The sequence below is a fragment of the Cornus florida genome, unplaced genomic scaffold (assembly GCF_030987335.1).
Source record: "Cornus florida cultivar Cherokee Brave unplaced genomic scaffold, ASM3098733v1 CherokeeBrave_3.0.0_Hap2_Chr02, whole genome shotgun sequence".
NCBI classification, from domain to species: domain Eukaryota; kingdom Viridiplantae; phylum Streptophyta; class Magnoliopsida; order Cornales; family Cornaceae; genus Cornus; species Cornus florida.
In genome coordinates, this window is record NW_026775572.1 from 13420914 (window position 1) to 13445406 (window position 24493).

Here is a 24493-nt window from a genome sequence, read left to right on the forward strand (position 1 = left end):
GCTTAAATCTAAAGCCATGTTTTTATAAAACCTAAATCCCAAGAAACACATTTAGAAAAACTATAAAAGCCCAATCCATGGACCATTAGTTGAGAGATGAAAAAGAAGGCAAGCCCAAGTTAGGGTTTGTGGGAGCAAAAGTATTATAAAGCCCAGCCCACAGTTACATCGTGAAACCGTTATTTCGTCTCGTCTGCCAAATCTTCATCTCCGTCTCATCTCCATACCTCGATCTCTATATTTGTGCGCAACGAAAACCCTAGACAATCACAGACGAGCGAAGCCCTAGAAAACACAGACGAGAGAAACCCTCTCTACGATCTTGGATGATAAATTTCGCTAAACCTCTCCGTTTCTCCTTTACAGTTTCACAATGGGGGCTAGCAGAAAGTTACAGGGCGAGATCGACAGAGTTCTAAAGAAAGTTCAAGAAGGCGTTGATGTTTTCGATAGTATCTGGAACAAGGTTTTCTTATTGCAATCGTTTTTTCCTTGTTCAATCTTGCATTTAACACCGACTCATAGTGTTGCTCTTTGAATGTTTTCTTGACTGCTCAGGTTTATGATACTGACAATGCTAATCAGAAGGAGAAGTTCGAGGCTGACTTGAAGAAGGAGATCAAGAAACTTCAGAGGTACAGAGACCAGATCAAGACATGGATTCAGTCCAGCGAGATCAAGGATAAGAAGGTCATTGCACTGTTATTTCATCATTCATTTATTGCTTCTTATTTTCCCAATTTTCTTTTATAGAACTTAAGAGATAATCTTTGCCATTTTGAGTTATTTGGTTTTCTTGGTCATTCATTTTTACAATTTGCTTGAATATGATTAGTTGAATCTACATATCATTGTTTGAATATCTTGAGTTTTAATCAATACCAGTATTTTGAAGCGGGTGAGTTGTAGTGGGTTTGACTTATCTGAATATTTTGCATGATTTGCTGCCAATAAAATTATTACAATTTCATGGCTGGTTGAATCCTGGGTAATGACTTAGCTGACCTTGTCTTATTGGAAAACTATTAATATTAGAAGTACCTGATCTCAAGTAAAGTCATATGCTATTTACATTAGTTACAGTGTAAAGTTGATGCTTATCATGCTGGGTTTGGGGTCTGTCAGCTACCTAATGTCGGAACCTTTGATTTTTAAATGGTAAAATATATTGTCGGTTATATTGTGGAACTAGTCAATGTCCAGTTTCGGGGCCCTGGTTCAATTAGCAAAGCTGGTCTGGTGCTGATAACATGAATGAGACATTGAGTGGATTTTGTTTACTTATCAGTGTGTTAATAAAAGTATTATCCTATTATCCTCGAACTAGCTTGAGGTTCTCCCCAAGCGATATTAACGACTTTGCCTATTTATTCGTGCATGCTTTCAGCTTTCCTACACCTCTTTCTCAGCATCCATCCTTGTTCCTTTACTTGTGAAGTTTTAGCTGCATTTCTCTTTCGCCACATGGCACATACATGCCACACGTGTATTATAATGATCATTAGCAAGAGCTCCCTGCTCTTCTGTGCATGGCTTTCTTTGAAAAAGCACCGGCCACCGGCCAAAAGAACGTGTACACATTGTTGCACCATCACCATTCAAAGGGAGCAGAATGAAAGAGCTCTATGCTCTTCTGTGCGCAGCTTTCCTTAAAAAAGCAACTGCCAAAACAACTTGTAGACATTGTTGCACCATTCAAGCTTTGTAGCAACAAACTTTGTACCTGGAGAAGAGACGTGTATATGACTTAAGCAATTTTATCTGCATCATTTAATATATTTACGTTATTCATTCATAGCATTGTCTTAAATATTTTGTCCATAATATTTTTCTTTTTGTTTTTAACCTATTATATATATATATATATATATATATATATATATATATATATAATGTCATACATTTTTTAATGTTTTAGCTGTTTTAGTATACCCGAAAGTTATTATTTTATCTTGTGCTTTTTGAGTTAACTATGATCTGTTTGATGTTAATCATGCTAATATTATTCTTTAAACATACACTTCTTGATTCTGATGTTGACAGAACTTTTTTCTTTTGATATATGTTGACATAGGTTAGTGCCTCTTATGAGCAGGCTCTGATGGATGCTCGCAAGCTCATCGAGCGTGAAATGGAAAGATTTAAGATATGTGAAAAGGAAACTAAGACAAAAGCATTTTCTAAAGAAGGCCTTGGTCAACAACCTAAAACAGTAAGTACTGCATTTGTTTTTTTCCTGGCTGATACTGATCAAAGTATGCGAGTCACTTAGGGCAGTTGCAAACTTGCTATGAAGTTTACAATTTTCAGTGAATTAATTATATTTCTGAAGTAATACCATTTAACATTTTATTTGTACAATGCGCGGATTTGATGATTTGAGGTCACCTTGTTGCTTTGTTACCTATCAAAATTAGCTTCTCTTTTAAAGCAGGCTCTTTTTTTTTTTTTTTTTTACCAATTACATAAAGTGACTAGGAAATCTTCACAGATTTTATTACTATTCATGGATTTAAATATGGTTTTGCATGTCTCTGGGCGGTAATAGTTTTACTATTGAAAATTGAAGTTTAAGTTTAAGTTTTCCGGAGAAAAACATTGATATTTAGTTTTAATTTAACACTTCTTTGTTTATCTAATAATTTGTTGTTTTTTGTTGATAGGATCCGAGGGAGAAGGCTAAATCAGAGACGAGAGATTGGTTGAACAATGTGGTATGAAACAAAGCATTTTGCATGATATCTTGTTTATCTAATAATCCGGTCTTGGTCAAGCCATTGGCACTTTTTCTTGATTTCAAATTTTTTTTTTTCCCACTATGTTGACAATACCGAGCCATCTATTGTGCTCTTTAAAGTGACTTGTATGGGAATAGGATGTTCTATTATGTATGCTATATTATACATGTGATAGATGGGATTATATGTTTAACTCATCGCTGGATGATATAGTTTATGATTCAAGGTGTATGTGTCATGCGTGCTTTGATTGTGCTTTTTCTTAGGTGCCTTTTTCAAAAGCTTATAAAAAAGATAAGTACTATAAGCAAGAAGGTTGGCAAAAATATTACTTTTCCATGCTTCCACGCTTTAGAGAATTATGCTCACTCTTTTATTTCCAAATAACATCTTTTAGATGTGTATGTTGGCGCCTCACATCTTTATTGCATTCAACACTACCACATTACCCTTTTTCTTACATTTCAGTATTATAAGATCAAATATTAAAAAAAAAAAAATTGATTTGTTGTATGTCCTTGAGTAGGTTTCGGAGTTGGAATCTCAAATTGATAGCTTTGAAGCTGAGATTGAGGGGCTATCTGTTAAGAAAGGAAAAACGAGGCCACCCAGATTGGTAGGACTGAAGACAAGAGTGCATGATCCCACAAAAATGATTGCTTATTCTTTTTAATCACAATTTATCAACAATCTTCATTTTACAGACACATTTAGAGACGTCTATCGTGCGGCACAAGGCTCATATAATGAAGTTAGAATTGATATTGAGGCTGCTGGATAACGATGAATTGAGTCCTGAGCAGGTCAATGATGTTAAGGATTTCCTGGACGACTACGTGGAACGTAATCAGGTTTACTTTATACAAACGTGGTTTTTATTGCCGAACCCTCCTTAATCAGTGTTATTATTTAGATCTAAAATTGTTTTCAGTATGATCAAACATATTTACTTTGAAGTTCGATTTCGTTTCTTTAGCATCCTTAGTGTCAGCATGTTCTTAAATGCGACATATGCTGTTAAGATCATGTACACACTTGCCTTCTATATTTTGTTTGTCCGCTGGATTCTCTAAGAATAGGTGGCTGTTTAATTTCTTGCAGTTGGGGGCACCCAAAACTAGTTTTTTACTTTTTTTTTTTTGAGTTAATTCTTTAGGATGACTTTGAAGAATTCAGTGACGTTGATGAGCTTTACATCTCCTTACCGTTAGACAAGGTGGAGACTCTAGAGGATCTAGTTACAATTGTTCCTCCTGGTATTGTTAAGGTGAACTCTTTCTTCCATACAGTACTGTATTTGCTGAATATTGTTTATGTGCATGTTTAAACTTAATCTTGTTTTCATCTTACTTCCAAACCATTGTGTTTTACTTAATTTATTGCTTTATCGACCTCTTCTTTTCCCTTCTGAAAACTTCCTGAGGCCATCCAACATTTATTGTAAAATAACTTGTCTCTATCTTGGCTATTGTTTTGAAACTATTGGGCATGAGATGATGTGTTAGTGCCTGTGATCCTTAAGCTGTATTGGCCTTGTATATCCATCTTTGTGTTTTAACTGGATTCAAAATCTCCCCGAGGTAGGACAAATGCAACGGCATACTTTTCTACCTACTCTGGTACCAAACTAGTGTATGACACTTGAAGATTCAGGGTAATCTTGGGTATGAGATGACGTGTTAGAAACCGTAGGTCCTCAATCTTGTTTTCGTCTTACTTCCAAACCATTGTGTTTTACTTAATTTATTGCTTTATCGACCTCTTCTTTTTCCTTCTGAAAACTTCCAGAGGCCATCCAACATTTATTGTAAAATAACTTGTCTCTATCTTGGCTATTGTTTTGAAACTATTGGGCATGAGATGATGTGTTAGTGCCTGTGATCCTTAAGCTGTATTGGCCTTGTATATCCATCTTTGTGTTTTAACTGCATTCAAAATCTCCCCAAGGTAGGACAAATGCAACGGCATACTTTTCTACCTACTCTGGTACCAAACTAGTGCATGACACTTGAAGATTCAGGGTAATCTTGGGTATGAGATGACGTGTTAGAAACCGTAGGTCCTCAAGCTGTATAGGATTTTTATCTCTGTACTGTAAGCCTCTTTGCATTCCGAAGCTTTAAAAGGTAGGAGAAGTGTGGAAACTACTTTAATACATGCTCTAATACTAAACTAATGTAGACAACAATAAAGAAGTAAGAACAATGCTGGCAATAGTTCATTATTTGTTTTTTGAGTCCTCATGTCCTTCTCAGGGTTTAATTCTGATTCTGCTTTTTGGGGTTCCTCGTTTGAACCAAGTGTGAATCAATCTTTGTGTTTGGAGGTCCTCTCTCTCTCTCTCTCTCTCTCTCATGTTATAGACAAGAAGATTGATTGGTTCAATTTATTAAAAATCCATGCATTTTAACAAGTTCCAGAATATTCTTAGTGTCTTGTCGTCATAGTCCCATAATAAAACTTCTTTAAAAAAGTAATGAGTATTTTTGTTTTTGGACAGAGTGTTGGGGTTGGCAGTGCAGTTTTAAGCACGAAAACTTCTCTGACAGCATCCGCAGCTCAACTGCCGGTAGGTGTTTCTCCATTACTTTGACCAGAAGAATTTAAGGCCCGATCATCCTGGACTTGGTGTTTCCCTTTAGAAAGCTTGGATAAATATGGTTAATAATGGTTAATAAGGAATTCTCATGTGTTGTTTGACCAATGACCTGACTCAGGCTCAATTGTTGTGATAGTTTATTCTGATTCATCTGCCTAGTTAAACCTAACATATCTGGAAACCTTAGCATAAATAGAAGAGATAAGGCACCTTTCATTGTAGGTTCCACTGCGGTCTTGCAGCTCCAACCACAGTACGGCTTCTAATTCTTTTTACCTTTTGCTCGGTAGCTTTTAGTATTGAAAGAAATGGGGTTATCTGGTTTAGTTAAAAAGTTTGGTTCTGGTTTTCAGCTTGTCAGTTGAAATTAAATTTTAGAAGTATATACCTAAATGTTGAATTTACCGACTTATCAAAAAAAAAAAAAAATGTTGAATTTACCGAGCAGTATAAGCCTAGCTATAACATTTTCTAATGGATATATCTGTTTTATATGTTGAGTTTTGCTTGGACTGTATTTCCCATTCTTGGAGATGTTAGAATTGCCCATTAAGAGAATTCTACTTCCTCCTCACATATTCATCGTTCTTCCTGCTCTGCTGTTATTTTTTATGTAATCGTCTCCTTGAGGATTCTTTTTCTTGCAGTGCTTGATCTTTGTTCGCTCTTTAGGCATGGTACATTTTTTTATAGCGGTTAGATTTCTTGAAAATGCATTCCTGTCCTAAATTGGTGTTTTTCTCACCTCTGACAATGGTTGAAGTTGTACATCCTCACAAATTGTTATATGGTAGTTAATACTAAACATTCATGTGAAATGTTTAATAAACCCTGGTTTGTATGGGTTCCATATTAAAGGACTACATGCTGCCTTGTCAACCTACATAGAAGAACTAATTACTTTGCTAGATCAGGTTTTGGGATTGCTAATGGGTTTGTTTAGCATAATAGCTGGAGCCTTATTTCTGAGGTTGTGAACATGCACATGTATCGAAAGAATACGCTTTACACATGCTTTTCTTGCTCATGTATTTGGTAATACCTGTGAAGTATAGGATAAGTGTATGCAATGAAGATATTTATTTTCAGAAAATGGAGACATCCAAAGTTGTAGACACATTTACAGGGTTTTGTTGCTGTCTGATACATGCAATGCACACACAGCTCGTTTTAGAAGTGTGCCTGCTATGTCAACGTTTGCCAGCTTGGGGAGAGCATTGGAAAGAGAGTGCTTTCTTTTTTCTCAAATGCATCTATTTTTGATTGTATACTACTTTTACTTTCTTTAGACAACTATATCCCTGCTAGTTTACTACAGTAACCTTGTATTGGGACCTATATTACAATTTTGTGCCTGCCAACTGGTACAAATTTTACTTAAGGAAGCCTATGGCTTAATTTCCTGTATTTGTGTTCTATGCCTTCAGCCGATACTACTGTGATGTATAGTATTATTGAAGCTTACCTTTCTAGGCTTCTGTTACCTCTTCTATTTAACAGGGTACGTCCATCCTGGAGCAAGTTGAGGAGATGGCTTCCCAGGACAGTAATTCTGATATTGTGGCAAGGACTCCACCCGCTAAAAATAGTGCAATTGGTTCTTCTGCTCCATCAACACCACCGGGAAGCCATGCCATTCCTAGTGCTCTGACTGTTTCAGTTCAGAGTCTGTCTGGTGCATCATCTGCTTCAGCAATCCTTTCAAGTTCAACGTCTGTTCGGGGTGTCTTAGAAAATGCAGGTGTTCCATCATCTCCCATGTCTAGTACTGCTAAGGAAGAAGAAACTGCAACCTTCCCTGTTCGCAAATCATCTCCTGCTCTTGCTGAAACTGGATTTAGAGGCACTTGTAGAGGTGGCCTATCCAACCAACCATCGACCAGTATCCCCCTTAATTCTGGCAGTACAATTCCTACCAATGGATCCCCTGGTGCTGTTCCCTTGGCCGCTGAAATGGCAAAGAGAAATATATTAGGAGCTGATGAGAGAATTGGGAGTAGTGGCATGGTGCAGCCTCTGGTTTCCCCACTAAGTAATAGAATGATATTGCCCCAGGTCACCAAGGCTAATGATGGAAGCAGCGGAGCTGACAGTGGTAATGCTGGTGAAGCTGCAGTTATGGCTGGCCGTGTTTTCTCCCCTTCCGTAGTTCCTGGCATACAGTGGAGGCCTGGAAGTTCCTTTCAGAATGAAGGGGTATGTAGATTTTTTGTTCCATTTTTATGCTTTAGCTTATCTTAGTTGGCACGGTCTGGTGTTTATGCGAAATGTAAATTTTTTCCCGTAGTTCTGAAGTTTCAAAAATAGGGATGTTACTATTTTATATTGTATATCATTTTTATACCATTGATTGCTTGTTTCGTTTTAAATTAGTTTATTTATTTTTCTCTCCTCAAGCTACGGAAGTTGATTTGGTGTATTATTTTGATGGGTGCAGAAAAGATTTTTATTGGTTTTTGTTTGTTTTTTTATTTTATTTTTTGTTTTTGTTTTTTTGTTTAAGCATTAGTTACATTACAATTGTCAATCGGGGAAGTCGTACAGATGAGGGAGGGAATTTCTAGCATTTTACATTTAGATATTATGTTCTTTATTTATTTATTTATTCAATTATAACAAGAAGTGCAGCCTCCCACATTATATTCTTTTCCCTACTCACAACTTTGAATAACTGCCCATTTAACATATCAAATGATGTGCATGAAAGCTACCTTTGAATTCCCAATAAAGAGAATAAGAGAGCTTAAAAACCGTTGGTGAATGAAGAAAAAGGTGACCCACTTCTATTCTACTTTCTTACACACAATACACATACTTGGAATTATCCATCATTTACTAATTAAATGTAATCATTGATAAAGTGTTTATGATTACAGAATCCAACTTTCGAGTCATCCTGGAGTCTTAAAATCACCTGCTTTGTAGAATTCTCTGCTTCTCTAACACTTACATAAGCCCATCCCATTACTCCATTGAACATCTTTTCTGGATCTGTTTTAGAGACCATGTAAGAACTTTTTAGTATTTTAATAAAACTGCTCTGGCATGGCTTCGTCTCACATCTTTGTTGGACCACCAATTTTCCTATTCGCACATATATTCTAAGCCAAAATTTTTCTCTATGAACTATATTTCCATGGCAAGCCTTCACTTTCTCTAAGTGATTCATTTCACCATAGCAGCCTCCTTCCCTAGCAATTCTCTCTTGGCATCATAATTTATTCCAACCAACAGCTTGAAATTTTTTCTCTTTATCAAGGCCTGCTAAAAGAAAATCCCATATAATCTTTGAGTGACCAACACTGGGTCTTGTAATAGAGACAAAATCACTATTCTTGCAATAACTAAGTTTACTCAGCGTTGATGCAGATAATCACGATTTTTTACTTGATCAGAGATAAAAATTTGAATTTCTTTTAGTTACATTCCTTTGATAAGAGTCATTCTGTTGAACTGAAAATTGTTAATTTGCTTTAGGGGCAGATCCGTGGAAGAACTGAAATTGCGCCTGATCAGAGGGAAAAGTTCTTACAGCGATTCCAGCAGGTGCAGCAACAGGGTCAGATTAACCTTCTTGGCTTGCCTCCTCTTGCTGGAGGAAATCATAAACAGTTCACCGCACAACAACAGAACCCACTCTTGCAGCAGGTGCTCTTTTATGTTTGTATTAATGATATAATTTGCCTTTTACTTGAGGTTTTTTAAGCTGTGGATTATTTCTTCATTTTTTTTTTTTTCTGTTTCTTATTTGATTGTTATTTCTTTTTCTTTCTTTTTGGAGCAGAGCTAGTTGATTATCTGAGTAACTTTAGATCTTGGAATTAAATTTTATATTGTAAAGTTTCATGATGTAATAATACATGCCGTATATTTAACAAGACAACTTATAGGAGAATGTAGGAGTAAACAAGAAAACTTGCATGTGGTTTTCATAAATTTAGAGAAGGCGTATAATAGGGTGCCTAGGGACATAATTTGGTGGACTCTACAAAGAAAACAAGTAACTATTAAACTTATTAATTTTATTGAAGATATGTGTAATGAGACATTGACTAGAGTTAAAAGTTAACACTACATGCGGGGAAACGGGTGACTTCCCTATAAAAGTGGGACTACACCAAGGATCGGTGTTGAGTCCATTCTTATGTATGTTAATATTAGACTAAATAATGAAAGATGTTTATGAGAACATCCCATTGTGTATGTGATGTGTGTTTTCAATAATAAAACCACTCGCAAAAGAACAAATTCTTGTAGGATAGGGCTATATTGAGGGTGTCGAACCTCAAAGACCGTGTTGGTATTGCTAAGGGTAAAATTATTTCCGAATTTTATTCAAGAGAAAAGATTGTTAGATTGTTTTCTTATTTCTACTTGCAAAGAAAGAAAGAACTGAGATTAAACTAAGTTAGGAGAGAACAGATATCAAGAGAAAGAGACCTAGGGAATTTATTTCACCACTAACCTCATAACCATGGCCATTTATATTAAATCCAGGGAAATTCATTGAATGTATTTTGTTAATCATGTGGCTACACTCACCTTGATTTAATTAAGAAGATATATATAATCAAGTACTAATCATAAATCATCTTCGGTTGGCACAAATTGTCTACCTAACTATTCTAAACTAAGGTGTAGTACAACCTATCTTCCCTAAGCATGAACTATCAAAACACTTGTTTATATATTCAATGAAAACCATTGCATGTTCGTTACCTTTATATTCACAGAAAATAAAAGTAAATCGACTTTTATCATTAATAAAACCTGAATTTAAACATTAAAACCCAATTGCTTAGTACAACTAAGTCAATCCTCTAACCATGCAATCACAAGATACACAACCAGAAAAGATCCCCCAAAATAAATACAATTAGACCATGTTACTTGATTAGGGTTACATCAATTCCCTAAGAAGGAGTTTAGCTACTCATGGAGAAGGTAGAAATCTTCAATGATGTTATGAACGCCATCTCCATGGATTGAAAATCTGATCGGAGTCACCTTCCTCAAGCTTCAACAATGGAAGATTGCTTCAAGCCGCCAAAACTCTCCTGTGTGTTCTCCCCCTTCAATAGGCATTAATTTTGACCTATATTGGCCAACAATAGGACCTAAATTCGTGCTCCAATTTTTTGAAGAAGTCAGGCCCAAGTAGGATTGGAAGAAGGCAAAAATCAACAATCCCGCAAAAATTAGGAAATATGCCCAGGCATTTGAACTTTCAAAATGGAAGTTTGGAAGTTCAAATGCAACCTTGGAAGTTCGAACTTCCAAGGCTGAATTTTCATGGCATTCTGTTTTGTTCGGAAGTTCAAACTTCCAAATGCTGAGAAACAGTGCATTTAGTTTGATTGAGCTCTAATTCGATCCCGAGCAAGCTGCTATCTTCCTCGATCCTTGGAAACATCACTGAAGGCCCGAAGCAAGTAGAATTGACCACTTTTGAAGGCGAACACCTGAAAATAACCGAAACTAAGAAAATGATATAAGTACTACTACATAAGAATTACTAAAGAACTATGATATGCAACTTTACGGGCTCAAATGTGCAACATTCACCACTTTTCAGTATGTTATTTGTGGATGACATAGTATCAATTGATACTTTTAAGGAAGCCTTAGCAATAAAGTTAGATATATGGAGAAATACATTAGAAAATCAAGGGGCCTAAGAATTAGTAAAACTGAAACGGAATGTATGGAGTGTGAATTTGATAAAGTAGGAACCAATGACAATATAAACATTACACTTCAAGACCAAAGAGTCATGCAAAAGAACTATTTCTGTTACCTAAGGTTAATATTACAAAAAGATGGGGAGATAAATGGCGATGTAGTAAGTAGGATTGGAGTCGGGTGGGCAAAATGGAGGCAAACTAGTGGTATCCTTTGTGACAAATGAATGCCAAATAAATTAAAAGGAAAACTCTGTAGAACAGTTATTAGGCCTGCAATATTGTATGGAGCAGGGTGTTAGGCATTGAAAAAGACACAAATACAACACATTCATGTAGTGAAAATGAGGATGCTACAATGGATGATAGGAATAACTGGAAGAGATAAGATAATTAATGAATGTGTGAGGGGAGCATTAGGTATAACGCCTATAAATGATAAAATTTTGGAAAGTAGACTTAGGTGGTATGGTCATATTCAATGTAGATCCGATGATGCCTCTATTAAAAGAGGAAGAGTTGTTTGCTGAGAAGGCAAGCGACAAAGAGGCCGGGCCGACCAAAGCTTTATGTAGGATGAAGTAATTAAAAATGATATAAAAACCTTAAATTTAAGAGAAGACATGGTGTATAATAGGAAAGAATGGAAAAAGAGAATTGATGTGGCCGGCACCATCCATATGAAATAAAGGCAAGGATGATGATGATGATTGTGAATTTTCATGATTTTAATCTAGAGAACAAAGAATAAGTTCAGTGATTCATTCACATCATGTACTTAATTTACAGCATATAGTTTTTTGAATCCCCTCTCTCTCTCTCTCACACACACACACAAAAAATAAAAAATAATAGCCCTTCTCAAAGGTGTCCAATATTTCTATAAAAAAGATTTGTGCAGTGGTTTGGGCTGCAAGTGCAAGAACACGGGTTCAAGTATGAAGATAGTCATTTTTTACAATTAATATATCTTTATGCAGTCCCATCACTTCCCAACATCCTTTATTTAAAAGAACACTGGGTATACGAAATTTTGAAGTTTCAGAGGTAGGGTAGTTTTGATGACGCTAGTTTGATAAATCTAAATAATCACAACTGCTACATATGCAATAAAAGCTACCAACAATGCCTCTACAAATACCAGCACCACCTTTGACACCACTCAGCAAACCACCTTCATCGCTCCTCCCTTTTTCATTTCCGCTGCCATTTCCTCACTGTAAGTATCATTTATATGCTGCTGTTGGCTCCCCAATTCACATCCTTCATTGTTACACTGTCAACAGCCACCATCATCCAGCACGAACATCTTCACATCATCAGCTTACACACCCTCCGTGGGAATCTTTACTGTTAAGGGACTTGAATCTAGTTACCTAATATGTAATAGTTATAGCTTCATTGAATTTCCTTCAATATTTAGTGGTTGACCCATAATATGAAAGAAAGCTTACTCTAGAAGTGATTTCCGGATTTTGGTTAAGTATAAAGTGGTGCATGACTGCATGTGCATTGAACATGACAGAATAGAGAAAAAGATACGTATCTGATTGCCAAAAAAAATAAAAAGTTTAGATTCCTATTTAATGCTGCAAACTCCCCTCTACAGTCTGTTAAAAAGTAAAAAAATGAAACTTATATTCTTTATTTCTGCCTCCACTGTTTGTTTCAGTATGTGAATCTGTTTAAATAGTAATTAATATGCACTTTCCTTTCTGATCCGCTTTGTTCTGCATTTTTTTTTTCAATAATTTTTTTTACCAGTAACCATTGCATGACATTTAATAATTTGTTCAGTTCAATTCTCAAAGCTCATCTGTCTCACCTCAAGTTGGGTTGGGACTTGGAGTCCAAGCAGCAAGTCTCAATACTACATCTGCCTCCTTACAGCAGCAGCCAAATTCAGTCCATCAACAATCTACCCAGCAGGCATTGATGTCGTCAGGATCAAAAGACTCTGGTAGTATTTTAGTAGTCATCTTTATATTTCTTTATGGCGTGCATGCCATTTTTTCCCTTTTAAACAAAGTTGATGTGACACTCTGACCTAGTTGTCTGGGGTTAAAACATTGTTGGCGAAACTAAAATGACTTTTAAACAAATTCAATTTCAAGAGCTTTGTTCTACCAATCTTGTCAAATTTTAGCATATTCAGGTAATTAGGATCGGGCTTGATTGTAAAACTCATATTCCATAAGTCTCTTGAAATAAAACTTAATTCAAAATCAGAATAAATGAATGTTATTTATCCATGATGCAGAGGTTGGGAATGCAAAACTTGAAGAGTTGCAGCAGCAACAACAGACTCTATCTGAAGATTCTACTGCCGAGTCTGCTCCGAGTTCTGGTCTCGGCAAGAATCTCCTGAATGAGGATGATATGAAAGCCTCCTATTCGTTGGATTCACCTGTATGTTTAATAACTTTACCTTATGTTACTGTTCTTTAACCTGGTTGGATTTTTACTAATTATTAGCACCTACATAAAACACAAATTTTCTTATATTTATTAATTTTTAATCAGAGCATTTGTAGTTTAATTTAATTGCCATGTAAGGATATATATATGCGAAGCAATTTTTGTGTTCAATGGACCATACATACTGTTAATTCTTTTTATATATATGTTGGAGTGCATACAATGCAGAAAGCAAAGCAACCTCCTTTTTTTGGTGGTTAGCTGGTTACTGTACCATCTAAGCCATTTTTCAAAAAAAGCATTCCTTGAAACGTAAAAATCTTGAAGGGTATTTATGTAGAACTGCCCATTTCCTTCCACAATATATTCCATTCTTGGGAATTAGTGTCATTTTTTTGATTGTTATGATTTAAGCAAGATTGATAGAATGACTTAGAATGTGTTTCAGGACATTTTTACCTGCAACTTGGAATGTATTGTGGGATATGGTATGAAATATATTGCTTATGGGATAAGAAACTGAGGAGAAAAAAGGGATCCTGAAGGAAGTTCTCAAAGAAACTAAGGAAAATATCCAGAAGGACATGTTTGAACATTGCTTATTGCTAAGGAAGAGTTGCAAGGGAGAATTCTGGGAACTTTGTTGAAATCATTTTTATTTTGGAAAGTGTTGTAACCATAATATTACAAAATTTACTTTTGTTAAACTAGGACTAGAGTCTGGTAAGATATGTGATGCCTTAACTATCATAACCAAACCTAATATATGGCTGCAAACGAGGCAAGCGATGCTGAGTATTGGAATGTTTGGGCCTCGATGAGTCATGATTAGGTTAAATTGCGCTCACTTCAAACAAGCGTACGAATACTTGTCTGAGTTTGGTACAGTTGTGTTTGGTTAAGCTTGAGCTCAACTTGTCTTTGATATGCTTGCATGAAAAAGATCATTAATTCTATCATTGATGGTCTGACTGTTAAACCTTACAAAATGTGGAAGTAAAGAAAAATAAGATGAGAAGCAGGAAAAATAGTTATTTTAAAAAACATGAATAAGATTTTGTTTCTAGTAATGTTTTTTTGATGCAATAACAGTGTCCATTAATCATAGACTTTATATTCCTTATCCTCTACAAATCATACTATCCCTGTATGTTTGGACTTTGGGCCTACTGTTTCTATATGAATACCATGCCTCTTCAAATATTTCAAATGCCCCTGATCGTGCCTATGAACATTGAACCTTAACTGCTCATAGCTACATGGATAAATCGTTTAGAGAGACTATTTAAGACTCCTTAGAGATCTTAGAAATCCACATGTTTGAGCCCTGTCTACTATATTTATTCATCCTGAGTTTGTGGTTTACAATGAGATTTGGGCCTAAAAGGATGGTGTTAAAGTTTTCGCATGTAGGGGCTCTCAGGAGATTATGGGAGTGCTAAATTAGCATTATTCCCAACTTGCTATAGCAGTGATGCCATATCCATATTGACACTGGAATTGGGTGGAAAACTGCAGCTATTGTAAAAAATATAGGCACTGGACAGTAGTCATGTTATGATTGGTTTTGAAGATGCTATGTTGCTTAGTGGAAAGGCTTTTATCTTTGATGGACGCTTTATGTTTTATCAAATAAATTGATTTTCCAACCGGAATGGATTGATGAGTTGAGCAAGGCATCGTTCAGGAATCGTACATCTCAGCTTTGACTCTCCCCAGACAAACCCAATGCATGTGGGCTGGAGGTTATTACAGGTATCCCCACGGATTAGTCTTTACTTGAGACCTATGAAGCACGGACACCGACACGAGACACGGGTACCATACGACACGGACACGGCGATACGGCAAATTCCAAAAAAATAGGACACGGACACGGACACGGACACGGCAAGGATACGGCAATAAAATTATAATATAATTTATTTTTATATAAATAAAATTAAATTTTGTTCAATTTATTTTATCTATATTATTAAACATGATATTTAAGTCCCACTATTTTTATTAAAAATAAAATAAAGAGTACAAGCCCAAATGAACAAGGATGTCTTTCTATTCCAAAATAATCCAAAGCAATTCTTGTAACCAAACAACCACTAAAAGTGATAAGATTTGTATCTGACACTTCTATCTCTTTCCATATTTCTCTCTCTTACATTGACACGTCTGTTCACATTCTAAAAGGTCCTTCTTCTCCGGCTCTTTCCCATCCTTTTCCTCACCAACCTCACTGACGCACCGGCCTTGAATCGACTCATCCGATGAAATCAAGGCAAACAACTCCACACGATCTGAGCCAAGATTGCATTCTGTTATGTATATATGGTTGTATTATCATTTTACAGTTTATACAATGACTTGTATGTTAACTCTGATCTCTCTCCATATTCTTTTTCTTGTGTGTTTTATATGTATATACTGGATATATACTCTATATGTATCGTCTCGTTCTCTATGTTATGAAAAAAAAAAAAAAAAAAAAAAAAAAAGCTCTGATCAACAGTCCGCCGTGTCCCGACGTGTCCACAGCCGTGTCCGTTGCAATTTTTAATAATAAAAAATTGCGACATAGATTCAAGGTGTCGGACATGTGTCCGAGCCTCGGATATGCGTGTCCGTGTCGTACATGTGTCCGACACCAGTACCTTAGGTCAAACACACGTGTCGGTGCTTCTTAGCTTGAGACACATTTGGACACTTAATAACAATGCTACATGTGCTGATAGTGTGTGTCAAATCAAACTCCTAACTGGTTCACATTGAATCTCTACTATATAATTGTTGGCCTTGACAGTACTCAATCTCTCTCAACTCTATGTCGCTGGGTTTTATGAGCTTAGTGATCTACAGTATAGATTCTAAGGATTGAAGCTTTTATAGTTCTATACTCTAGTACGATTTTTTGTCTTCTAAATTGCCTTCCATTACACTTTTGAGTTTGTACATGGATTTTTGGTCAGACAAACAAATGGTCCATTTTAAACCAAAATGTTTTAAATCATATAAGCCTAGAATTGGAGAAACATGCGTGGCTAGTCTTGCTAGCAGTTTTAGCATGACTTGGTATTGGTGGTACTTGGTATTGAGCTACTGATTAATAGGTTGTAATTGAACAAATTAATGATAGTTCAATTTGATGTTGGGCATTGTTATAGAATATCTGTAGCTAATTGTAAAAACAACACATTACCTAGTTTATTTAATCAAAGTTCCCGTTGTCACTTATTCATATAACTGATACATGTAATATTCTGTTGGGTATATAAGTTCAAAATGCTAGCTTGGCAAGCTGTTGGTCCATTTCGACCACCATAGTCCTACTGTACAGTTGTATGTTGACTCAGATGCATAATCAATTACATCCATTTATTTAAAGCTTTGGAGTCACTTTAGAACTCTTCAAAATTAAAAAAAAAATTAATAATTATAATAAAATAAAAAAAATCAACAGTCTACAGGTAATATTTTACATTGTTGAAGCCAGTATAGTGACATCCCTTGGTTTGCTGACCGCACGATTGTTGTATGACATGGAGGTGTTTGTTAAAAGAATAAAGTTGATTCTTTGGTGGTATATTGAGTCCTTTTCTTTTTGTTTGTGTTTGTGTGTAATTCTTTCTATACTACAGGCAGGAATATCAAGCTCTTTGACAGAGCCTGCCCAAGTGCTAAGGGATACTGATCTCTCTCCTGGGCAACCTTTACAATCCAATCAACTTTCTAGTGGACTTGGTGTTATTGGTCGGAGAAGCGTTTCTGACCTAGGTGCCATTGGTGATAATCTCAGTGGATCAGCTGCGAGTTCTGGAGGAATGCATGATCAGTTATACAATTTGCAGATGCTTGAGGCTGCTTATTACAAACTTCCTCAGCCCAAAGACTCGGAACGTGCAAAGAGCTATACTCCAGTATGGAAGTTACTTGACCTAGATATTTGTTGCACCACTTGATTTGGGAAAAAAAAATCATGTAATTTAATATTTCTTTTGGCTTCCTGCAGAGGCATCCTGCAGTGACCCCTGCGAGCTATCCTCAAGTACAGGCACCAATTGTCAATAATCCTGCCTTTTGGGAACGTCTTGGAGCTGATAATTATGCCACTGATACATTTTTCTTCACGTTTTACTATCAACAGGTCGTTTGTATTTTCTATGTTCTCTTATATTGTATTTTTAGGTGTACAATTTACTTTTAACATGTTCTCAAGTTAACCGTCCATTGCAGAATACTTATCAGCAATATTTGGCTGCAAAAGAGTTGAAGAAGCAATCATGGAGATACCATAAAAAATACAACACATGGTTTCAACGGCGTGAGGAGCCAAAAGTCACTACTGATGAATTCGAACAGGGGACATATGTGTACTTTGATTTCCATATCGCTAATGATGAAATTCAACATGGATGGTATGCTTGCTTGAATCTTATTTTTCGAATAAACTAGTATTCTTGTGTTTCATTCAAAGTTTGATATGAATTGATTATTGGTTCCCATTGCACATTATAAGTCCATTTGAGATGTCATTCATTTATAATTTGGTGGACACAGCTGCAGTATAGGTCTTGCACATGTAGATACGTAATTCTTTTCGATAGTTAGGATCCCGTGTTATTAAAGGCGCGAGGTGCACGGCGAGGCACGCAACTACCATAAAAGCATTCACATCTCATTAGTCATATTAATATTCTTATTTAACATCAAATATAAAAAAGTAATTCCATCAACTATATAAGAATTCAAGAACCATAAAACAGAGCACAAATTGAAGGCAAAATAGAGCACAAAAAGAGGGGGGATCTGTTAACAAGAAAAGAAAAGAAAAGAAAAATAGAGCCCAAAAAAAAAAGAAGAAGTCGCAGAGACGAGAATTAGATGAGAAGAGAGAAAGTGTTAAAGAAGAAAAAGGAGAAAAAATAGAGCCCCAAAAAATAAAGACAGAGAGGAGAACTTGACAAAGAGAGTGAAGTAAACAAAGATGAGAAGAGAGGATAGAGAAGAAGAAGAACGAAATGACATGGCTTCGTCTTTTGTCTTTGCCACTGGGGTTTTGTCGTTGGTCTCACAGTCTCACTCTTTCTATGTTTGGTTGACACTTGACTCTTGGACTTTCCTATTTGTTTATTCTTTTGAACAAAAGTTCCTTCTGTCATATGCGTAAGCTTTCTTATTTGTTTATTAAGTTGCCAAATGTACCCCTTTTCAGCTTAAGAAATAGAATAATAGTTTTTTTAAAAAAATAACAGTGAGGAGCGCCTGACAAATAGGACGAGGCGCAACTAAGGCGCGTGCCTAGTAAACATCAGTGCGCCTGGGATGACAATAGACGCTAGACCTGCGCCTTGAGCATAGGTGCACACCTAGGCGCTCCTTTAACAGCACTGTTAGGATCAATTTTACAAAAAAGATGAAGAGATTGATGATGATATAAATAGTAGAATTGGAATAAGTTGGACAAAGTGGAGGAATGCTAGTGGGGTTTTATCTAAATGGATACCAATTAAATTAAAAGGGATAGTTTATACTACAGTCATTAGACCAACTACTTTAACGAGCCTCCCCGCATATTTTCTATCTATGTTCCAAATTCCATGCTCCGTTGTTGATAGGATTGAAAAAATTCAAAGGGATTTCTTTTGGGGCGGAAGGGGAGAAGAGTTCAAGTATCACCTTGTCAGATGGGAGCAAGTCTGCAAGCCCATGAAGTTAGGTGGTCTTGGTATTAGACGATTGATTCCTTTTAATCAAGCTCTCCTAAGAAAATGGTTGTGGAAATACGGGAAGGAAAGACATCGTCCTTGGCGAAGGTTAGTCTCAAGTCGGTATGGGGAAGACGTTGGCGGTTGGACTACCTGTCCGGTTTCTCTTGTGGGAGGAGTTGGGGCGTGGAAATCCATTCGGAAGGGATGTGATTCCTTTTCCTCACATATCAGATTCAAAGTTCGTGATAGTAGTTGCGTCTATTTTTGGGAAGATCTTTGGTGTGCGGATCAGCCATTATTTCGTAAATTTCCCAGATTATACAGTATTGCAATTGATAAACATGCCTATGTAGATGACTGTTATCGGCTTGATAGTAGTGGGATTACGTGGGATGTGTATTTTCGGCGTTCATTTTAGGATTGAGAGTTGGACGAGGTAAGTGTTTTCCTGAACCAATTGTATCGGCAGGAAGGAACTGGCAGGGGTTATGAAAATTTGATATGGATTCCCTTTTCTCACGTTCGCTTTGAAGTAAGATTTTTATTCTTATGTCTGTCTAATTTTGTCAGCCTTGACTTCCCATGGAAGACTCTATGGCTCCAACTAGGGTGACATTCTTTGTATGGACCGCTGTTTAGGGCAAGATACTGACAATTGATAATTTGAGGAAGAGGGGAAATTGTTTTGTTAATTAGTGTTGCCTATGCAAGCAAGATGGGGAGTCAGTTGATGCATTGCCCCGTGGCGCACGATTGTTGGAATCTTATTCTTGGGTTGTTTGGCATATGTTGGGTGATGCCATGTTCTTCTAAGGATTTGATTTATGCTTGGAGAGGATGTCGTGTGAGTAGGGTGTACGCGATTATTGGAGAACTGTCTCACATTGCGTTTGGTGGTGCATCTGGAAGGAGAGAAATAGTAGAATGCTCGAAGGGAAGGGGTCATCTACGGCGACGTTGAAACTTTTTTATTATTCGTTCTCTCTTTAGTTATGTGAAGAGGAGTTCATGCTCCTCTTTTGATGATTTAATTACTTTTTTGGATTCTTTGGGGCCTTGGGCCCCGGTTCCACTAATGTCTAAGGAACACGTTTCCTTTTGAACGCCTTTTTTAATTATTATTACTTATCAAAAAAAAAATAATTAAAGGATTAAAGAAAAATTAGGTGTGGTGTTTGTTAACTAGAAAGTATGGGAGTAGGCTTAGGTTGTGTGGATATATTCAACAGTGACTTATAGATACTCTGTTGAGGAGAGGAAGATAGATTTGCATAGAAGATAAAAGACAAAGAGGTCAACCAAAATTAACATGGATTGAAATGATAACAAATAATTTAAAAAAATTAAATATAGTAGGAGAAATGACTTGTGATAGAAAAGATTGGAAAAAGAGAATCCATGTGGCTGACCCCATTTGTACGGGATGAAGACAAGGTTAATGATGACATGTAGATACGTTGTCAATAGATCTTCAGAAATTTAAGGCAGTGTCTATAACTGGTTGATGATGATGACATGTAGATATGTCGTCACTCGTCAGTAGACCTTCACAAGTGTAAGGCAGTGTCCATAACTCCATTTACAAGTTTCCAGCTACTTCATGTAACTGTTTATCAGGCCTCTAAATTAAAATAACAATTTATCCAGTAAAGGAAGCTGATAGCATCTTGTGAAGTGGTAAAATGATCTTTCCAATAAGTCTACTTTTGGTGCACATGAATGGAATGAAATTAGAATGTTGTAGGAATGGAATGATCACTCATATTCTACTGTTTGATTGTAGAAATGGAATTATCATTTTAATCCAGTTTACAAGTTGAAATGGTATTAATTTTAAATTAATTTCTCTAAAACACCCATGTCTAGTAATAAAAAAATTAAATTAACAATATCACAAAATTTAATTATTTAAAAGTTTAATTATCAAGAATCGCCTAAAAAAAATACACAAGAAATCAAGAATAGTTTTATAAAGAAAAACAAATGGTTGTACGCATTACAATGGGCATATTGCTACCATAAATTGTGCGAGCAAATCAACTCTACTTGTGTAGCTTTTGAGGATGCGTTCCCCTTAAAAAGAAAAAAAAGTCATGATCCGTTAGGTTTAACTAATCAGAGACATGGTTATAGGAAGAAACCTAACTACTAATCAGAGACATGGTTATAGGAACTAAACCATTTTGTTATTTGTTTGAGACTAGTACCATATTGGCCTTTTGGCTTACATTTTGGCTTCCATAACTCCATTTACAAGTTTCCAGCTACTTCATGTAACTTTTTATCAGGCCTCTTAATGAAAATAACAATTTATCCAGTAAAGGAAGCTATTAGCATCTTGTGAAGTGGTAAAATGATCTTTCCAATAAGTCTACTTTTGGTGCACATGAATGGAATGAAATTAGAATGTTGTAGGAATGGAATGATCACTCATATTCTACTGTTTAATTGTAGAAATGGAATTATCATTTTAATCCATTTTACAAGTTGAAATGGTATTAATTTTAAATTAATTTCTCTAAAATACCCATGTCTAGTAATAAATAAATTAAATTAACAATATAACAAAATTTAATTATTTAAAAGTTTAATTATCAGGAATCGACTAAAAAAAATACACAAGAAATCAAGAATAGTATTATAAAGAAAAACAAATGGTTGTACGCATTACACTGGGCATATTGCTACCATAAATTGTGCGAGCAAATCAACTCTACTTGTGTAGCTTTTGAGGATGCGTTCCCCTTAAAAAAAAAAAAAAGGAAAAAAAAAGTTATGATCAGTTAGGTTTAACTAATCTGAGACATGGTTATAGGAAGAAACCTAACTTCTAATCAGAGACACGGTTATAGGAACTAAGCCATTTTGTTATTTGTTTGAGAGTAGTACCATATTGTCCTTTTGGCTTACATTTAGTTCAGATTGAATTGGTCAAATTATGGGGCTTTGGGCCCCGTCAGTTTTTGCTGCTTAAATGGTGAGATTAGAGTGAAATAAAAACGAAGGCTACAAAGAGGTGCCAAATACCCAAATTGTGAAATGGCGGTATTCTTGTTTTGTTTAATTTGATTGTTTTAAGATCCTAGGAGGTTTTTAAATGTTGTTGCTCGATTTTGAAAATTTTGAACTTTAAGCCATTTTGAATTAGTTAACGTGTCCAAGTTTCCCTTTCTCGATTCTTAACTATAGTGAAATATGTATTTTTGTGGTTTTAATGATTTATGTTTGCTCTGATACTGATGCTCAGGTGCCAGAGAATAAAGACTGAATTCACCTTCGAGTACAACTATCTTGAAGATGAACTTATCGTATAGAAATATGTACATAATCCTGCAACATTGATGATCCTTCATTAACTTCTGGTTTGTACCATACTGACTTTGCTCAAGTTCTATATAATTTTGAATTGTGTTTTGTAAATGAATAGTTTGTATCTACTGGATTTTTCCAGTGATTGTATCCTTCGGATTAGATATATCTTCAATTCCATTCATTGTCGTCTCCTTAGACGCAGTAGTACCCTTTGCTTGACCAAACATGCGTTTTTGAGTGCCATGCTGGGTGATAAGGGCACCACACAATCACTCATTCGAGTAAGAGCATTTCTTCCTATGGTAAAAGTAAAAAGTAAAACACATACTTGTGAAGTAGCCAGCTCTCAAGTTGTGTAATTTGTGTTGTTTTATTGGTCAAATATCCTCTTTAAACACTGATAGGATCCTTGCATAAATTGTCAATAGGTTTGATGATTTTTAAAGATATAGACAATTGGAGATGAAATGATGGTTTAGAGTTGGGAACTTGTAGCAGCAGCTCAGTTGCCTTGTTGGTATCAAGTTTTTCAATAATTCGAATTGACGTCACTTCAATGCAGGGGGTTTATTGATTGATTGATTGATGCGATGATAAAAAGTTCTGGTTTAGAAGACGCAAGAGTGGAGAATATTGTCACTTCAATGTCACTTGCACTTCTTTATGCTCGTAGGTTATTTTCTAAAGATTGGGTTGGAAACTGGTTTTAACTAGAGGTGACAGACAATTGTTGAAATTAATTTGGGTACGCAGCTTTTATGGGACATTCACTGGTTTCATCTGTAGTTGTGTATGTGAGAGAAATGTTGACCTGCCTCATGCGTTGCATATTTTGGTAAATTTTTTAACGAGGTTTTATTATTTGATTGATTGTTTTACCCTATTGGACTTTTGGCGGTGGGGGTGGTAAATCAAACGGTCTTCAGGATACTAATTGTTATTATATATATTTATAATGAGAAGTTGGATGGAGTTGGCAATATCCTACGGCAAGTTGGTCTGAATTACGTTATTAAATCGATTTAGTTGAAATTATTAAATAAATAATAATAATAATAATCAGAATCTTACAAATAAATTGTTATCATTAGATCGTGATTGACTTTGATATTGTTGAGCATTCGTCTAAATTAAAGTAGGAATAGCGTTTTAAAAGAATCTGTACTTTTATTAAGCATGCAAAGTACAAATTCTTGGAATATATTAGTTTGGAAAATATTTTTTAATTTAGGTCCAACTGAAATTAGTACGCTTATATTATTTCCCTCTTTCAAGAGAATTGACCTTTGACATATAGAATAATTTTTAATTAATTATTTATATTAAATACAACTAGATAGATTTTACTTCCTTGTATAAATAATTAATTAAAAAAATATATCTAATAATTCACTTAACTATTTGATGTAATAATTATTTTTTTTTTATTTTTAAAATTATTATAGGTAGGTTTATTTCTCTCTTTTATATTTCATTTCTCTTTTCTATCCATTCCTCATTTATAATCCCTGCTCGTAAAATGTCAGGGCGACCCCACTATGATATATGATACATCCATAATGTGACACGACATCTAATAATTTTTCCATTGAATGGGCTTTGGTACCTTGTCTCTTTCTATTTTTATTTTATAGGAATGGGCTGTGGTACACTCGTTTAATTTTATTTATTTTTTAATTTTTTTCTTTTCCCTCTTTCATCTTCCTTTATGTTTCAAAGTTTTTATATATTTATTTATTATTAAATTCAATTTTTTTTTTTTTTTTTTTTTTTTTTTTTTTTTTTAAGAAAACGTAAGTACTAGTAGGAGTGACAAAATAGGTCACAACCCATCAATTCATTCATATTCGTCCATTTTTTTATTGATTTTGGATGAATCATATTTAAGATGAGTTAAAAATGGGTTGGGTAATTTTTAACCATTTAATTTAAGGGTCAAGATACCCATATTCAATCCATATTTTTACCCATCACATAATAGGCACAACACATATCTATTCTCTATTGCACTCAACTCATTTCTCTCTTTAAAATTCTCTCACT

At 35.4% G+C, this 24493-nt stretch overlaps 1 protein-coding gene across 6 annotated transcripts; it reads left to right on the plus strand.

The window, feature by feature from the left end:
• Positions 1 to 186: 186 nt before the first annotated feature.
• On the plus strand, positions 187 to 23430 carry LOC132293723 (general negative regulator of transcription subunit 3). 6 transcript variants are annotated; one of them, XM_059791316.1, is made up of 17 exons: positions 187 to 466; positions 559 to 690; positions 2075 to 2212; positions 2664 to 2714; positions 3265 to 3354; positions 3443 to 3589; positions 3895 to 4005; positions 5239 to 5307; positions 6838 to 7533; positions 8815 to 8985; positions 12816 to 12978; positions 13279 to 13427; positions 17069 to 17347; positions 17440 to 17574; positions 17664 to 17845; positions 22386 to 22500; positions 23013 to 23430. In XM_059791316.1, exons 1-16 carry the CDS (start codon positions 374 to 376, stop codon positions 22450 to 22452), a joined length of 2673 nt encoding a protein of 890 aa, XP_059647299.1. In that variant the 5' UTR covers positions 187 to 373; the 3' UTR covers positions 22453 to 22500; positions 23013 to 23430. The 6 variants fall into 6 exon arrangements, with proteins under 6 accessions (XP_059647299.1, XP_059647300.1, XP_059647298.1 ...); XM_059791317.1 differs by having other exon boundaries at positions 22879 to 23019; XM_059791315.1 differs by lacking the exon at positions 23013 to 23430 and having other exon boundaries at positions 22386 to 22639.
• Positions 23431 to 24493: the final 1063 nt, after the last annotated feature.

Bases quoted from the DNA above. Each gene is read 5' to 3' on its own strand.
- LOC132293723 (XM_059791316.1), top strand. From the start codon at position 374: ATGGGGGCTAGCAGAAAGTTACAGGGCGAGATCGACAGAGTTCTAAAG. The intron at 7,534-8,814 runs GTATGTAGATTT...AATTTGCTTTAG, and splicing joins GTTCCTTTCAGAATGAAGGG to GGGCAGATCCGTGGAAGAAC. The intron at 17,348-17,439 runs GTATGGAAGTTA...GGCTTCCTGCAG, and splicing joins GTGCAAAGAGCTATACTCCA to AGGCATCCTGCAGTGACCCC.